Raw genomic sequence first — 15,952 nt, 5'->3', positions numbered from 1 at the left:
GAATTTGTGAATCAGTGAATCAATAGATTTTCGAATCAGTGAATCAATGAATTGGTAGTTTAGTGAATTGTAATTTTAATGAATTGTCAATTCAATGAACTGGTGAATCAGTGAATCAGCAAATGAATAATTCTAAATAAACAATAAAATTATCTAGCTTAAGATCTGTAATACGACAGAATGACCAAGATGTAGTTTTTTTCCCTCTTGTTTTTCTTATCAAATTTTTTTCTCCCCTAAACTTTTTTACAAAATTTATATTGCTGCCATCTTTCTGAAACTAATATAGAATTTTTAAAAACTAAGCGCATTTCTTCAATTATCGTTTGTAACTAAACACAATATTTACCAAACTTTTATATTATTTTTTAGATAAAACTCAGGATGAAGTTGCATTGGAAGGCATTTCCAACAGTTCCACTGTTGATTTTGTTCGGGTTTTTCCTTAGCTTAGAATGCTTCAGCGCTCCATCGTCCGATGTGACTTACGAGGACATCAAAGCTATAAATGCAACATGCAAAGGCTTAGACTCTTGTGAATTACCAAAAAGAGAGAATGCGCATGAACATTGCAACTGTGGTAGCTCCTGCAGTCTTCTCGGAACATGCTGCGTGGACTCAAAATTTAGAAACAATTACGTAGTACCTCTAAAAAACGTTGAATGCGCTTTCAATATTTATGACAAAAAGCACCGTTATGTACCGATGATAAGTAGTTGCGATCCGGATATGCAATCCGATGAAACCAACCGAAAACTCTGCAACAGTACTGCTGAAGAACTAAACGATCCCTTTTTAAAAATACCCGTTACTGATCCCGTAACAGGTATTTCGTACAGGAACTATTATTGCTTCGCTTGCAACAGGAATTACGGAGAAGAACAACCAATACCATGGAATTTTAAAATACAAAGCGGTTGTATACGTAAACCATTTCTAACAAACAATACAATACCGCCTCTCCGTTATGATAGTTACAAAAAGACGTGGGTTATGGACTACGACGACAAAATGTCAATCGACGTTTTCTTAAATACAACCATTCCTGAAGAATTGAAGAATGTTACACCTTATTGTTATAATCATCACATCGTGTCAGAATGCGATTCCGAATGGACTGATGACGACATCGAAAAGAAATGTTTATCTTATATGGCTCTGGCGAGAATTATAAGTAGTGACGGTTTTTCAATTAAGTACTATCGTAATCCGCATTGCGCCATTTGCAATTATGAGAGCATAGATAATTTGATGTGTCTCGTAACGGAAGAGATTTACGGTTGGAAGGATTGGAAAACGGATATTTTACTTGTGAAATTATTCTCTCTTCAAGACAAAACTACAAAATGTGACGATAACATGATATACGATCATTTTTCAAAGAAGTGCAGAAGGATATACAAATCAAGGAGGCGTGGAGGAGATAGACTAATAGGAGGATAGAGATTAGTTATGAGATAAAAACAACAACAACAAAAAACATGTTGCTGCTATTTTGCTACTCGTGTCATACCAAAAATTGTTTTTTTAATTAATTTTCTATGATTTATCATTAATTCAGTTTCTTCAAAAGGAGTTCAGTGATTGGAAATGAGTATTTATAGTACAGCGATTTTTTTTTATGAAATGAATTAGTTTCTAAAGAGTTCCAATCTTTTACGAAGAAGAATATGTATTTTAATTTAAATTTAATTAAACTACGTGAATTTAATGGAAAGTGAACATTTATGTGTTGAAATATTATGATGTTCTTAAAACTTAACTTTAATGAGTTTTTTAAGTATATTCTTCAAAGCTCTCCAAAAATAATGAAAAAGCTCCTTAAACTAAAAGAGAAGCTATGTTTTTAAACTATGTGTATCAGCTATTCCTCTCTTTTATTTTTTTTTTCCTTTAAGAAATATTTTAAAAAAACGTCACTTGCATGAAGAAATTTATTAAAATTACTAATTAATCTTTATTTTTTCTGATCTTCGATGAACTCAAATGCAGCGTTTCAGTAACTTTTCAAATATTAAAGCATTGAATCATATTTATTTTCGCTTTATCTTATTTCAGGAAAGTTCGGCTTTTCTCTGTATTGATGTTTTGTGACATTTTCGTTGTAGCATATCTTCATTTTCGTTACATACTACTAAGGATTTTCTATTATTTAAAATATTATTGAAAATATTTTCCGAGAGGTAGCTAAGATAAAGCATTTTTATTCCAATAAATTAAAAATTAAAAGAAATTTTCCCATATTTACATGCAAATAACACAAGTATTAAAGGTCAAAGTTTTGATAAAGTCTTATTTTAATTTTATTTATTTAAAAAAAAGCTCTGCTTAGCTCATTACGAGATATTTCATAAAAACCTCAAATCTTTGGGGGTATAATATAATCATAAACTAAACGACTTATTGCTTGATAAAAAAAACTTTATTCTTTTCAAAAATATAAAAATTTGAAATAACAGTCGACATATCTCCAACGCTCAAAAATAGGCTCCCATTTTTAAGATTTGCTACACGTGCATGAGGTGAAACAAAAGCGATTTGAAACATAAAACGTAAAATTGAGAAATTCCATTTTTCGTTGGCAATTTTAGGTTTTATATTTCAAATCAGTTTAGTTTCTTCTCATTCATGTACGGTAAGTTTTAAAATGGGCGCCTATTTTTGAAAGCTTGAGACAAGTCGACTGTTGTTTTCAATTTGTATATTTTTGATGTTTTTGATCAAGTACTATCTTACCGTTTCATTTTCTTGGAATTACTTTATTGTTTAATAATAACAGTTAATGTCCATGAAGGTTGATTCTCAGTAAAAACAAATTCGCGAATTGACAGGAAGTGTTTTTCCACAAAACTCCACAACCGGACGGCTTCTGTATATGAATACTGTTTTTCTATAATCTGTTCTCTCCGATTACGATTACACATCGTCGCTGCGTAATCGCTCTAGGGGCCCTATTACCAGCTTCACGGAATCTAATTCCGATCGAAATGAAGCTCTCATGACGTCATAAATCCGTGAATGTCAGTTAAGTCGTATTACGAGCTCTTGAATCCGCTCGGAACTAAATTCCGATGCGAAATTATTACGAATCCCTTTCCGGCAGGTTTAAGAGTAAGCGAAATCTAGATTTCGATAAGAGTTTGTTTATTTCAGTGAACAAAATGGCGCTGTTTTCCATCATACAGCCAGCTATTGCTGAAGAGAGTGATCGAAACACTATTAAGAGAAAGATCTATCGGCCTAAAAGATTTTGGGTATTCCAATATTCCGGCAACAAAATTTAGAAGTTAATTTAGATTGGAAATTAGTTTTTTTTAAAATGGTGTTACTCATAGGCGAAATTCAGTAGTGGAAATGAATAATATCGAATTGTGGAAATTAATAACAGAAGCTATATAAAAAAAATATGTACAAAAAACAATAGAATCTTAGCTAAAAAAAAAATTACCAAAGTTAGTAATTAGAATTTCCTATATTGTTTGAAATATGCATGTGTGGGGATATTAACTATCATCCGTGATAACCTTCAACTATCTAAAGGTACTTTAAGATAGATGCAAGTTAACATGTGTTATATAGTAGTAATTTGGTATTTAATATTTATAGTGGTAATTACGCCAGATATGCCGGTAAGGCTTCCTTTATTTTAATCTGGATTGTTTTCTAGGAATTCCACAATCATTGTTTGCAGGCGAATATTAATTTTTGTACGTGAAGCCATTTGAAAATACTACGTTGTTATTTCACTCTACACTACTCTCCATACTTCAAATAAACACAAACTTGGCTTTTAGAACACAAAATTGTTGAAAATGTATGAATTTTTAAGCTTTCAGTTCTAAGTTAATGCGATTTTAACTCGCATAGAAGTAGAGAATACAAACATATCGTTGCCAGATTAATAAATAAGAATTATAATAATTTTCTAATTGGTCAAAGTTAGCCCTGCCTACAAACTTCAATTTCACCGGAATCGTACGGAATGGCGATTTCGATTCCGGATTTCGATATGCTCATGTTACGGCAAAGTGGGTTTTACGAAATTGGCAATCCGATGAAAGGTAGTTTCCGATCGGAATCGTTTCCGAGCGAAATAAATTTCGATGAGTTGGTAATAGGGCCCCAGGGGCCCTATTACCAGGTTCACGGAATCTGATTCCGATCGAAATGAAGCTCTCGTGACGTCATAAATCCGTGAATGTCAGTTAAGTCGTATTACGAGCTCTTAATTCCGCTCGGAACTAAATTCCGATGCGAAATTATTACGAATCCCTTTCCGGCAAGTTTAAGAGTAAGCGAAATCTAGATTTCGATAAGAGTTTGTTTATTTTAGTGAACAAAATGGCGCTGTTTTCCGCCATACAGCCAGCTATTGCTGAAGAGAGTGATCGAAACACTATTAAGAGAAAGATCCATCGGCCTAAAAGATTTTGGGTATTCCAATATTCCGGCAACAAAATTTAGAAGTTAATTTAGATTGGAAATTAGTTTTATTTAAAATGGTGTTACTCATAGGCGAAATTCAGTAGTGGAAATGAATAATGTTGGATTGTGGAAATTAATAACAGAGGCTACATAAAAAAAATGTACAAAAAAACAATAGAATTTTAGCTAAAAAACGGAATTACCAAAGTTAGCTATTAGAATTTCCTATATTGTTTGAAATATGCATGTGTAGGGATTTAACAATCGACTGTGTTAACCTTCAACTAAAGGTACTTTAAGATAGTTGCAAGTTAACATGTCTTATACAGTAGTGATTTGGTATTTAATATTTATAGTGGGAATTACGCCAAATATGCCGGTAAGGCTTCCTTTATTTTAATCTGGATTGTTTTCTAGATATTCCACAATCATTGTTTGCAGGCGAATATAAATTTTTGTACGTGAAGCCATTTGAAAATACTACGTTGTAATTTCACTCTACACTACACTCTGTACTTCAAATAAACACAAACTTGGCTTTTAGAACACAAAATTGTTGAAAAAGTATGAACTTTTAAGCTTTCTGTTCTAAGTTAATGCGATTTTAACTCGCATAGAAGTAGAGAATACAAACATATCGTTTCCAGATTAATAAATTAAAATTATAATAATTTTTTAATTGGTCAAAGTTAGCCCCGCCTACTAACTTCAATTTCACCGGAATCGTGTGGAATGGCGATTTCGATTCCGGATTTCGAAATGCTCATGTTGTGGCACAGTGGGTTTTACGAAATTGGCAATCCGATGAAAGCTAGTTTCCGATCGGAATCGTTTCCGAGCGGAATAAATGTCGATGAGTTGGTAATAGGGCCCCAGGGGAGAACCAATTTTCTATGTTACTGATTTGTCAAAACTTAGCAATTCTCAAATAACATCAATTGGCTGTCCAATTGTCATTTTTGTGAAAAATATATGTAAACTGATTTTTTCCCTTGATCTTCACATTTGACTACAGAGTCTCCTAAGAATAACCTTAAAGTTTACTCACTATACGCATGGTTAAAAATATTTTTCATTAACTTATAATGCAAGTCAATTTTGCAGTAATTGATAAATAAAAAAACTAATGAAAATAATTTGGATAAATAAACATTTTATTATCAACCTCTGTGACTAAATTTATTTCAATTTCTTCTTATTTAGCAATTTGTTCTGTAATTAAATTTTTGTGATTTTCTTTTTTAGAGTCGCATCAAAACTAACAAACATTAAAGGATGATAATTTTTTAATTAATATTTATAGCAAACAATAATTTTCGCTCCTATTATTTCTAGATCTTACCAACAATGCAGTTTGAATGGAAAGTATTCCCTGCTATTCCTCTGTTGATTTTGTTCAAGTCCTTTGTAAACATTGGATGTTTCAAAACCTCATTATCTGACGTTACATACACGGATATCGAAGATTTGAATGCAACATGCAAGGGTTTAGATTCCTGTGAATTACCCAGAAGACAGAATGTTGTTGAACATTGCAACTGTGGCGTTTCCTGCAGTTATCTAGGTACATGCTGCGTAGACTCTAAGCATAGAAACAATTACATAGTACCTTTGAAGAACGTCAAATGCGAATATTTCCGATATGGTGAAAAAGATCGATATTTACCCATGATTAACAGTTGTGATCCCGACATGCTTTACGATGACATTACCGAAAAGCTATGCAAAAGCTATAGATATGACGATCCTTTTTTGGAAATACCTGTTACTGATCCTGTAACAGGTATTTCTTATAAGAATTACTATTGCTACGCTTGCAACAGAAACAATGGAGAAGAACAACCAATACCATGGGATTTAAAAATAAAAAGTAATTGCATACGTCATAAACTTAATACCACGTCAATACCGAAACTGAATTCTAATGGTCGTGAATGGTTTCTGGCACTCGAGAATAATATTGAAGTCGAAGTTTCCTTGCATGCACCTTTCCCAGACAAATTAAAAAATGTCGTGCCTTATTGTTATAATTTCGAAATAATGGCAGAATGCGCTGATGATTGGACGGATGACACTGTCCATAAAAAGTGTCTGGCTTACATGGCTTTGACTAGAATTTTGAGCAAGGGTGGGCTATATATTTTTCACTATCGAAACCCGCATTGCGCCGTTTGCAACTACAAGAGCATTGATGACATGATTTGTCTTGCAACGGATGAAACACATAGTGGTGGTAGCTCTTCGGAAACTGATGTATTTTTTATTGAATTATCCTCACTGCAGGACGAAACAACGCGATGTGGAAACAATGAGGTATATGATTATTTTGCAAAGAATTGTAGAAAGATAAAGCGAGCCGGATTTCGCAATAAATTCGGGTAAGAAGTATTACATATGAATTTGCGATTTACGGTACAAGGAAAAAGTGTAGGTACATTAAAGAGATTTAGCACTTTCTCTTAGCGTTAAACATTTTTACATACGTATGATTGCCGTAAACCTTACAATATTGTTCCATTCCGTTCCTTTTTCAAAATTCATCAGTCATTTTTGGGACACATGGTAACTACAGCGGAACTGGTTTTGCTATGAGCAGAAAAATACAATTCGAAACTAAATTTATTACGTAACCCCCAAGAGATTCAAAAATTTTTGATTATGATATTCTTTTCGAAATTAGAAATTTCTAGTTTTTTTTTTTTTCAGTTTTCATCAAACAAAAAAAAACCAATAAAAATCACGACTCAAAAAATTTCTCCATTGCATCAGGCACCGTATCCCATCTAGTTATATTCCCTCATTAAAAGCATTAGATGTATCTATTATTTTACAAAGGACATGATCTTTGCTCTTCCTAGAGTAGCATAGCTTTCAACGAGCTTATTTTGAATTTCAGTGTTTTGTAAAAACGCCATTGGTGAGAAAAAGTCTCAGTGTCTGCCATGAGTTCTTCGAGTTTCATACTTAAAGAGCATGGAGAAGCTGAGAAACACTTCGTTGCATTTATAACTTTACAATAAAGAACGCCTCCTTTCCATAAGCTTCAAATTAGAATATCCTAAAACCTCAATTTGTTTGCGTCATTGCGTTCGTGCTCTTTACATTTCAATTTGCTGCCAAAATAGAAGCTTTTAGATTACTCGTTGACAGTTTCTTACCAAATGTACTTGGAACTTTCTTCCACGCCGAAATATACTTAAAGACTGTTTAATACTTTATCCACTAAGATTTTTGATCAAAATTTAAAAATAAATTGACGTAGTGCCGTTAAATGAGACTAAAATTAAATTAAAAAAATTTTTTTCAAAAATTGCCACTTAAAGCTTCTTCCGCTATTCTCTTTATATATTGACAAACTGACAGCTGAGAATTTTTTAATCCTATACCTTTTTTTGCGAGAGTCATTATGTATCACAATGGTAATCAATATAAACTGTTAAAAATAAATATTTTAAAATATTGTTGAATGTTAAGATGAAGAATTTAAGGGCGCTCATCACTATGGTTCTTCTGAAAATTATCGAAAACTATAACACAACTATCAAAATTAAATGGATATAGTGTTTCCTATAAACTCATAAAAATTTTGAATAAATGTCTTTTTTCATTTAAAAAAATATACAAAAAGCGAACTGACTTAACAATTAACTTACGAGGCTAATAATTAAACAACTGATATATTGAATCATTTCTGTGATGCTATATTGTATAAACTAGAGTCTCGATGCTGTCATCTAGTGTGGCAGAAACTAGACGTCCAAATTAACATGGCCAACGGTATCTCACCCATTGTGGTGGTCCTGAAAGAGTGGATACAACTTCTGGAGAACGCACTAGGTCTGCTCATCGGGAAGACTGATTGTGCAGCTCATAGGAAAAAAAATATTGTATAAACTTCAATTATTTATAATCTCTTTAGAGCAAAATAGAATTTTTTTTTCTAATCTCAATTGTACAAGTTTGAAAATATGGCTGTTAGAGAAAAACGCGTTTGACGTTTAAAGATTCGTAAGCGCTGTATCTGACACATCTCTGTAATACTGATTGTTGTTGTTGCAGTTAATTTACGTCGCACTAGAGCTGCAAGATGGGCTATTGGCGACGGTCTAGGAAACATCCCTGAGGATGATCCGAAGACATGCCATCACAATTTTGATCCTCTGCAGAGGGGATGGCACCCCCGCTTCGGTAGCCCGTCGACCTGCACGCGAAATCGAGCACTTTACGGTAGAACAGTTTAACGAGGAATAATACTGCACACTCTCGGTCCCTACGCAAACTGATCCAAGGGGTCACCCACCCGCACACTGACCGTAGCCAGTGATGCTTGACTTCGGTGATCTGCTGAGAACCGTGTCTTAACGATCACTCCACTGCGGGACCTGTAATACTGATAAACAAGCGATTATGTGGAAAGATAAACATCCGTTTTGAAGGTGGAAACAGACCAGTCGACAAAACAAACATGATTTTTAAGGTTAAGATCCATTGCCTCGTATATATTTCTACAATATACCCAACACTGACTGTTTAAGGTTAAATGCATGATACTTAAATGAAAATACTCCCAGTGAATATATTATGATCTAGTTGTAAATCTAATCCGGGCATAAATTGGCATGTTTCGATATATTGTTCTCGGCCAGATAGAGTGAGAATGCTTGGTTAATACATATGTCACCCTCACATGTTGATGAGATAAAGAAAGGTGATTCTTGAACCCTTTGCTAAATTATCGCGCACAAACTAGAAGAGCAGTTCATATACTATTAGAAGTGGGGTGTATAATTGAAGCCATTACTGAGAGCAGTAGTCAATATCATTCTTTTCAAATGTATGAATTTCGGAAACTCATTTTAAAAAACTTTTCTTATTGAATATCCATTATTTTTTATTTTATTCAATTTCTCCACATTCCAGAAAAGATTAAAAGATCAGAGAAACAAATTGTTAATCCAAGTTACTATGAAACAGAAATGCTTTTAAATTAATTATCTGTGTTGTGATGTGAATAAGAAACTGAATTCCTAAAATTGATCTGAAATTAAAGTTTACAATAACCACATAAAACATGTGTCACCACTATCTTTTACAGGTTGTCGCCACACTGCAGCATTCTTTATTTAATTCTAAAATATTTCAGAAAAGAACTCGATTTTTGGACCGTTTCAGTGCTGTGCGTCACTTAGATAATAAAATGCTATATAATATTTGTTTATATATTTATAAAGATGTTGATGTTGTTGTTATAAATACCACTTGCCAATACCTGCATGCCTAGTGAATTTTCTAAAGATGTAAAAATCTCTTGTTGTGTCATAGAAATAAAGTGCCAAGTTTATTTGAAAACTGTACATCTTTTGTTTCTTATCAATGATTGCCTACTTTACCACTAGTGCTGAAGCTAGTACATCAGCTTGAGTTGAGCTGAGAGTAATATCGATGTATCATAAAAATATCGCTATTTTTAAACATTACGATAAAGATATGTAAAAAAAATTTCTCAATCTTTATCATAAATATCTTATCTTACAATATATCTAGTATACCGTAATTATCAACAATAACAAACATGAAAAACAATGTCACGAGTATTAACGTTAAAAATATTAATCGAATACGCTATTATCATGATTTTTCATTAACTTCAATAGAATAACGAAATATGAACAACTCTCAAATATTATATAAACTAGAAGAATTATAAAAATTTCGTAATATGCAAAGAAATATCATTTTTTCCTGGAGATATAGGGTAAACTAACCAGTGAAGGAACACTTAAGCTTCGCTTGCCTTTTAAAAAATCATATTAATTTCAAAACTCGTAATTTTAGTGAAATGACAGTGTCAACATATTTGTTACTGATTGCAAATTATGTAAAAAAAAACTGTAGAGAACTTACATAATATTGTTTTAAAGTTTTGGAGGTTCAAATAACAAGTCTACAACGATGTCCTGAATTGTAACTCTCCAATTACCGCTTATCATTTCATCAACAGCAGAAATAAATTCATGGGAAATCATGGCATTTGCTTGCTTTTGGTTTTGAGTGAACTAATATTGTGACATTTATCTAAGATATTGTTTGTCATAAACGCTATTTTACAATAGATGTCTGCCCTATGCTCATTCTTATGTTTTGGACCCATATATATCTTAGCATGACTTTGCATTCACTTTAAANCTAAAGGTACAAGAAAATTAAAGTTTATCTTTTATTTTCATTAACTTAGAAAAAAAAACAGTAAAGGAGCACTTGTTCCTTCACTGGTTTTTCATTGTTTGGTGATCCAGTGAATAAACACCCCCTTATCCCAGTACTTTATTATGCTATGATGCTTAAAAAAAATAAAACGTAACTTTAATAACTATATTTTAAATTCACTTTTTCACAGTGAGAAATTAATAAAACATTTAAATAACGTTATCATTATCATCACTGACACAACAGTCCGCAGTAGGTCTTTATTGGCCTTTTCCAGGACATTTCTCCCTCCAGTTCTTTTCATTAAAAAATTTCAGTTCATTAAAATAAAATATTTTACAGAAATGCAAAAAAGGCATTGATACTCATTGTTAAACGACCACGAAAACCACGAAAATCTTCCACAGTCAGCCTGCTGAAAGGAAGACTCTAATCCATGATAACCATGACGTCACTTGCATGAAGAAATTTATTGGAATTACTCATTAATTTTCATTTTTTTCTGATTTTCGATGAACTCAAACGCAGCATTTCAGTAACTTTTCACTATATTAAAGTACTAAATCATATTTCATTTCACTTTATTTTATTTAAGGAAAGTTTGGCTTTTCTCTATATTGATGTTTTGTGACATTTTCGTTATAGCATACTACTACGAATTTTCTATTATTTAAAATATTAAGGAAAATATTTTCCTAGAGGTAGCTAAGAAAAAGTATTATTATTCCAATAAATTAAGATTTAAAAGAGATTTGTCCATATTTACATACAAATATTTAAACAGAAGTATATAAAAAGTTAAAATTTTGATAAAGTCTTATATTAATTTTATTTATTTTATCTCTGCTCAGTTCATTATTACTAAACGAGATATTTCATAAAAACCTCAAATGCTTGCGAGTATAATTATAAACTAAACCGTTTATTACTTGATAAAAAAAACTTTATTCCTTTCAAAATTATAAAAAATTTGAAATAACAGTCGATATATCTCAAACGCTAAAAAATAGAATCCCATTTTCAAGACTTGCTATACGTGCATGAGGTAAGACAAAAGCGATTTGAAATAATAAAACGTAAAGTTGCTAGCAAAAGGTGGAAAAATAAAGGTGAGAAATTCCATTTTTCACTGGCAATTTTACGTTTTATATCTCAAATTAGTTTTGTTTCCTCTCATTCATGCTTGGTAAGTTTTGAAAATGGGCGGTTATTTTTGAGTGCTTGAGACATGTCCAGAGATGCCAACTTGCTCCGGACAGCAAATATGTATTTTAAAGTGGTAGTTTACCAATTGTGCTTCTTGGTTTAATAAATTCAATTTAGAGGATTTTTATCCATCACTATTTCTAAATAATTCGTAGGTTTATAGAATTCACCACTTTATAGTACTCATGTTATGCTATGCCTTTTAAAAACAAGCAAAAATAGTCAAATATTTGCAAAATTTACTTTGTAGTTATTTACCGTTTTTTTAATTATTTCAGCTTGTCCGGAGCAGTTGAAATCTCTGCATGTCGACTGTTGTATATTTTTAAAACTTTGACAAAATTCAAAATATTGACTGCTGTGTAATGAATTTTCAAAAATATACAATTTGTATATTTTTGAAGTTTTTTTTGATCAAGTACTATCTTACCGCTTCTGTATCTTGGAATTACTTAATTGTTTAATAAGAACAGTTTATGTCCATGAAAGCCGATTCTGAGTTCTAGCAAATTTGCGAAGGGACAAGAAGTGTCTTTTCACAATCGGTTCTCTCCGATAGCAATTACTCAGCTTCGCTGTGTAATCGCTCTAGGGAGAACCGATTTTTCATGTAATTGATTTGTCGAAACTTACAAATTCTCAAAAGGCAACAGATGACTGTCCAATAGTAATTTTTGTGAAAAACTGATATAAGGGTTATTCTTACAAAACATGACAATTCGGACCAAAAAATTTCTTCAAATTTAAAGTCTTCAAAATAATCTAAAATTTTTTTTTGTATACTTCTTTAGCTACACTTATTAATATCTTATAGACAGCAGTGTAGTTTATTGACATTTGCTGGAGAAAAAAAAATAGAAATTCACCAAATCTTGAATGCCAGGAAAATTACCTTGGAAGTTTAAAAAACAGTCATTTTCAGTTAATAGTAAGCATTGAACTTAAGCCTTTATGTTAGATGGACCATAAATTGCTTAAATTAATTCTTTTTGCTCACTGTAGAAAGAAACAAAAAAATTTTTGTTGCTGATATGTACGGAATAATATTGCGTATAATAATCAATCATTAAATAAATAAATAACTTTGATTACATCCAAGCATATTAAAATCATACATAAACTTGGTATTAGGTTAATATTTGCTTTCCCTCTTTACAGTATTAGCAGTTAAAAAGAATTTCTGGTAACACTTCAATGTCCTGGCATTCATAAGCCAGGAAAATGACAGCCAGGATAATGACAAATTCGCCATTTTATAGCATATAACTTTACTTTAATTTAATATTTTGGCCGAAGACGTTTATATTCTGCAGAAAACAACAGTATTTCTTAAAATAACTCAGATAAATCTATGTAGTTTTTGTTATTAATGATTTCAAGAAGCCAGGAAAATGACAGCATAAAAACCTACTCACCTTGAAAAATTTTTTGAAATAGATTTTGAGCCAGAAAATTGGTTCTTTATTCATGCAACAAGACATGTTCAGATAGGAGGGTATCTAATCAATCTATTAACATAAGATATTGATTCCTGGCGCTATCTATTTTGGTTATAAATCACTAAATAAAAGTAGCCAGGAAAATGACAGATTTTCATGGGACAAACAAATTATTGACAGAAAAAATTATTTTAAACGAAGTTTTAGTAAACAATACCCTCTGCGTATATTCTAGAAATGCTTACATAGGATAAGATAAAAAAAATTAGATTTTGAAAAATGTATGGGAAGTTTTGAAGCTAGTTATTATTGGAAATATTGTTTGGGACATGCCAGGAAAATGACATTTTGATATTCAATTAAATTTTTTAAGTATACAAAACAGTCAATGCTAGTGCAAAGTCATTTTAAAATGCTAATAGCAATGCTATTTATTAATTTTTTTTTTAAAAAAAATTCTTTTAGTATTATAGTATTAGATCTTGGAGCAAGTGACAGTGAATATCATGTTTCGTAAGAATCACTCATAAACCGACTTTTTCACCCTTGACTTTCACAGTTGATGACTGAGCCTTCTAAGAATAACCTTAAATTTTATTCAACAAACGCATGGTTTATAACGCTTTTTATTAACGCCAATCAATTTTGTAATAAATGGATTAAAAAAAACTAATGAAACTAATTTTGAATAAATAAACATTTCATTATCAACCTCTGTGACTAAATTTATTTCAATTTCTTTTTCTTTAGCACTTTGTTCTGTAATTAAATTTTTTTTTATTTTATTTTTCAGAGTCGCATCACAACTAACAAACATTTAAGAATGATAATTTTTTTTAGTTTATATTTATAGCAACCAATAATATTCACTCCTATTATTTCTAGATCTTACCAACAATGCAGTTTAAATGGAAAGTATACCCTGCTATTCTTTTGTTGATCTTGTTCAAGTCCTTTGTAAACATTGAATGCTTGAAAACCTCATTATCTGACGTTACATACAAGGATATCGAAGATTTGAATGCAACATGCAAGGGTTTAGATTCTTGTGAATTACCCAGAAGACAGAATGTTGTTGAACATTGCAACTGTGGTGTTTCCTGCAGTCATCTGGGTACATGCTGCGTAGACTCTAAGCACAGAAACAACTACATAGTACCTTTGAAGAACGTCGAATGCGAATATTTCCGATATGGTAAAAAAATTCGATATTTACCCATGATAAACAGTTGTGATCCCGACATGCTTTACGATGACATTACCGAAGAGCTATCGAAAGCTATAATGATGACGATCCTTTTTTGAAAATACCTGTTACTGATCCTGTAACAGGTATTTCCTATAAGAACCACTATTGCTACGCCTGCAACAGAAACAATGGAGAAGAACAGCCAATACCCTGGGATTTTAAACTAAAAAGTAATTGCATACGTCATAAACTTAATACCACGTCAATACCGAAACTGAATTCTAACGGTTACGAGTGGTTTATGGAGCTTGAGAATAATATTGAAGTCGAAGTTTCTTTGCAAACACCTTTCCCAGACAAATTAAAAAATGTCGTGCCCTATTGTTATAATTTCGAAATAATTGCAGAATGCGCTGATGATTGGACGGATGACACTGTCGAAAAAAAGTGTCTGGCTTACATGGCATTGACTAGAATTCTGAGCGAGGATGGTTTATCTATTCTTCACTACCGAAACCCGCATTGCGCCATTTGCAACTACAAGAGCATTGATGACATGATTTGCCTTGCAATGGATGAAAGACATGGTGGTGGTAGCTCTTCGGAAACTGATGCATTTTTTATTGAATTATCCTCACTGCAGGACGAAACAACGCATTGTGGAAACAATGAAGTATATGATTATTTTACAAAGAATTGCAGAAAGATAAAGCGAGTCCGATTTCGCAATAAATTCGGGTAAGGAGTGTTACATAAGAATTTGCCATTTGTTGTGAATAACAAACTGAGTTCCTAAAATGATCTGAAATTAAAGTTTACAATAACCTCATAAAACATATGTCACCACTATCTTTTATAGGTCGTCGCCACACTGTAGTATTCATTATTTATTTCTAAAATACTTCAGAAAAGAGCTCGATTTTAGGGCCTTTTCAATGTTGTGTGTCACTTCGATAATAAAATGCAATATAATATTTGTATATATATAATTTATAAAGATGTTTATGTTGCTCTTATAACTGCCAATTGCCAATACCTGTATGCCTTGCTTCGGTATAACCAAGTAAATTTTCTGCAGATGTAAAAATCTATTGTTGTGTCGTAGAAATAAAGTGCCAAGTTTATTTGAAAACACTACATCTTTTGTTTCTTAGCCATTGTCAATGATTGTATACTTTACCAGTAGTGCTGAACCTAGTACATCAGCTTGAGTTGAGCTGAGAGCAATATCAATGTATCATAAAATATTGCTATTAAACATTACGATAAAGATATTTACAAAATTGTTCTCAATCTTTATCATAAATATCTTGTCTTACAATATATATCTAGTATACCGTAATTATCAACAATAACAAACATGAAAAACAATGTCACGAGTATTATCGTTAAAATTAATTATCGAATGCGTTATTATCATGATTTTTCATTAACTAAAATAGAATAACGAAATGTGAGCAACTCTCAAATATTATGCAAACAAGAA

At 31.8% G+C, this 15,952-nt stretch overlaps 1 protein-coding gene across 7 annotated transcripts in view; it reads left to right on the top strand.

Annotated features, from left to right (window-relative positions):
• The window catches only part of LOC122273127 (uncharacterized), a 62,470-nt gene extending 46,870 nt beyond the window's left edge, over positions 1-15,600 (top strand). For 3 of the 7 annotated variants that reach the window (XM_071186009.1, XM_071186008.1, XM_043057192.2), the window contains exon 2: positions 5,761-9,774. In XM_071186009.1, the coding sequence (XP_071042110.1) occupies positions 5,773-6,807 (1,035 nt within the window). In that variant the 5' untranslated portion in view covers positions 5,761-5,772 and the 3' untranslated portion in view covers positions 6,808-9,774. Of the gene's footprint in view, positions 1-372; positions 5,594-5,760; positions 9,775-14,162 lie in introns of those variants that run through there. The other 4 variants (XM_071186007.1, XM_016072732.3, XM_071186006.1 and 1 more) reach the window with 2 other exon arrangements.
• The last annotated feature ends 352 nt before the right edge of the window (positions 15,601-15,952 follow it).

This window comes from Parasteatoda tepidariorum, chromosome 9, assembly GCF_043381705.1.
Source record: "Parasteatoda tepidariorum isolate YZ-2023 chromosome 9, CAS_Ptep_4.0, whole genome shotgun sequence".
NCBI lineage: Eukaryota > Metazoa > Arthropoda > Arachnida > Araneae > Theridiidae > Parasteatoda > Parasteatoda tepidariorum.
The sequence above is the reverse complement of the archived record's forward strand: the minus strand, read 5'-3'. Positions and strand labels throughout refer to the sequence as shown.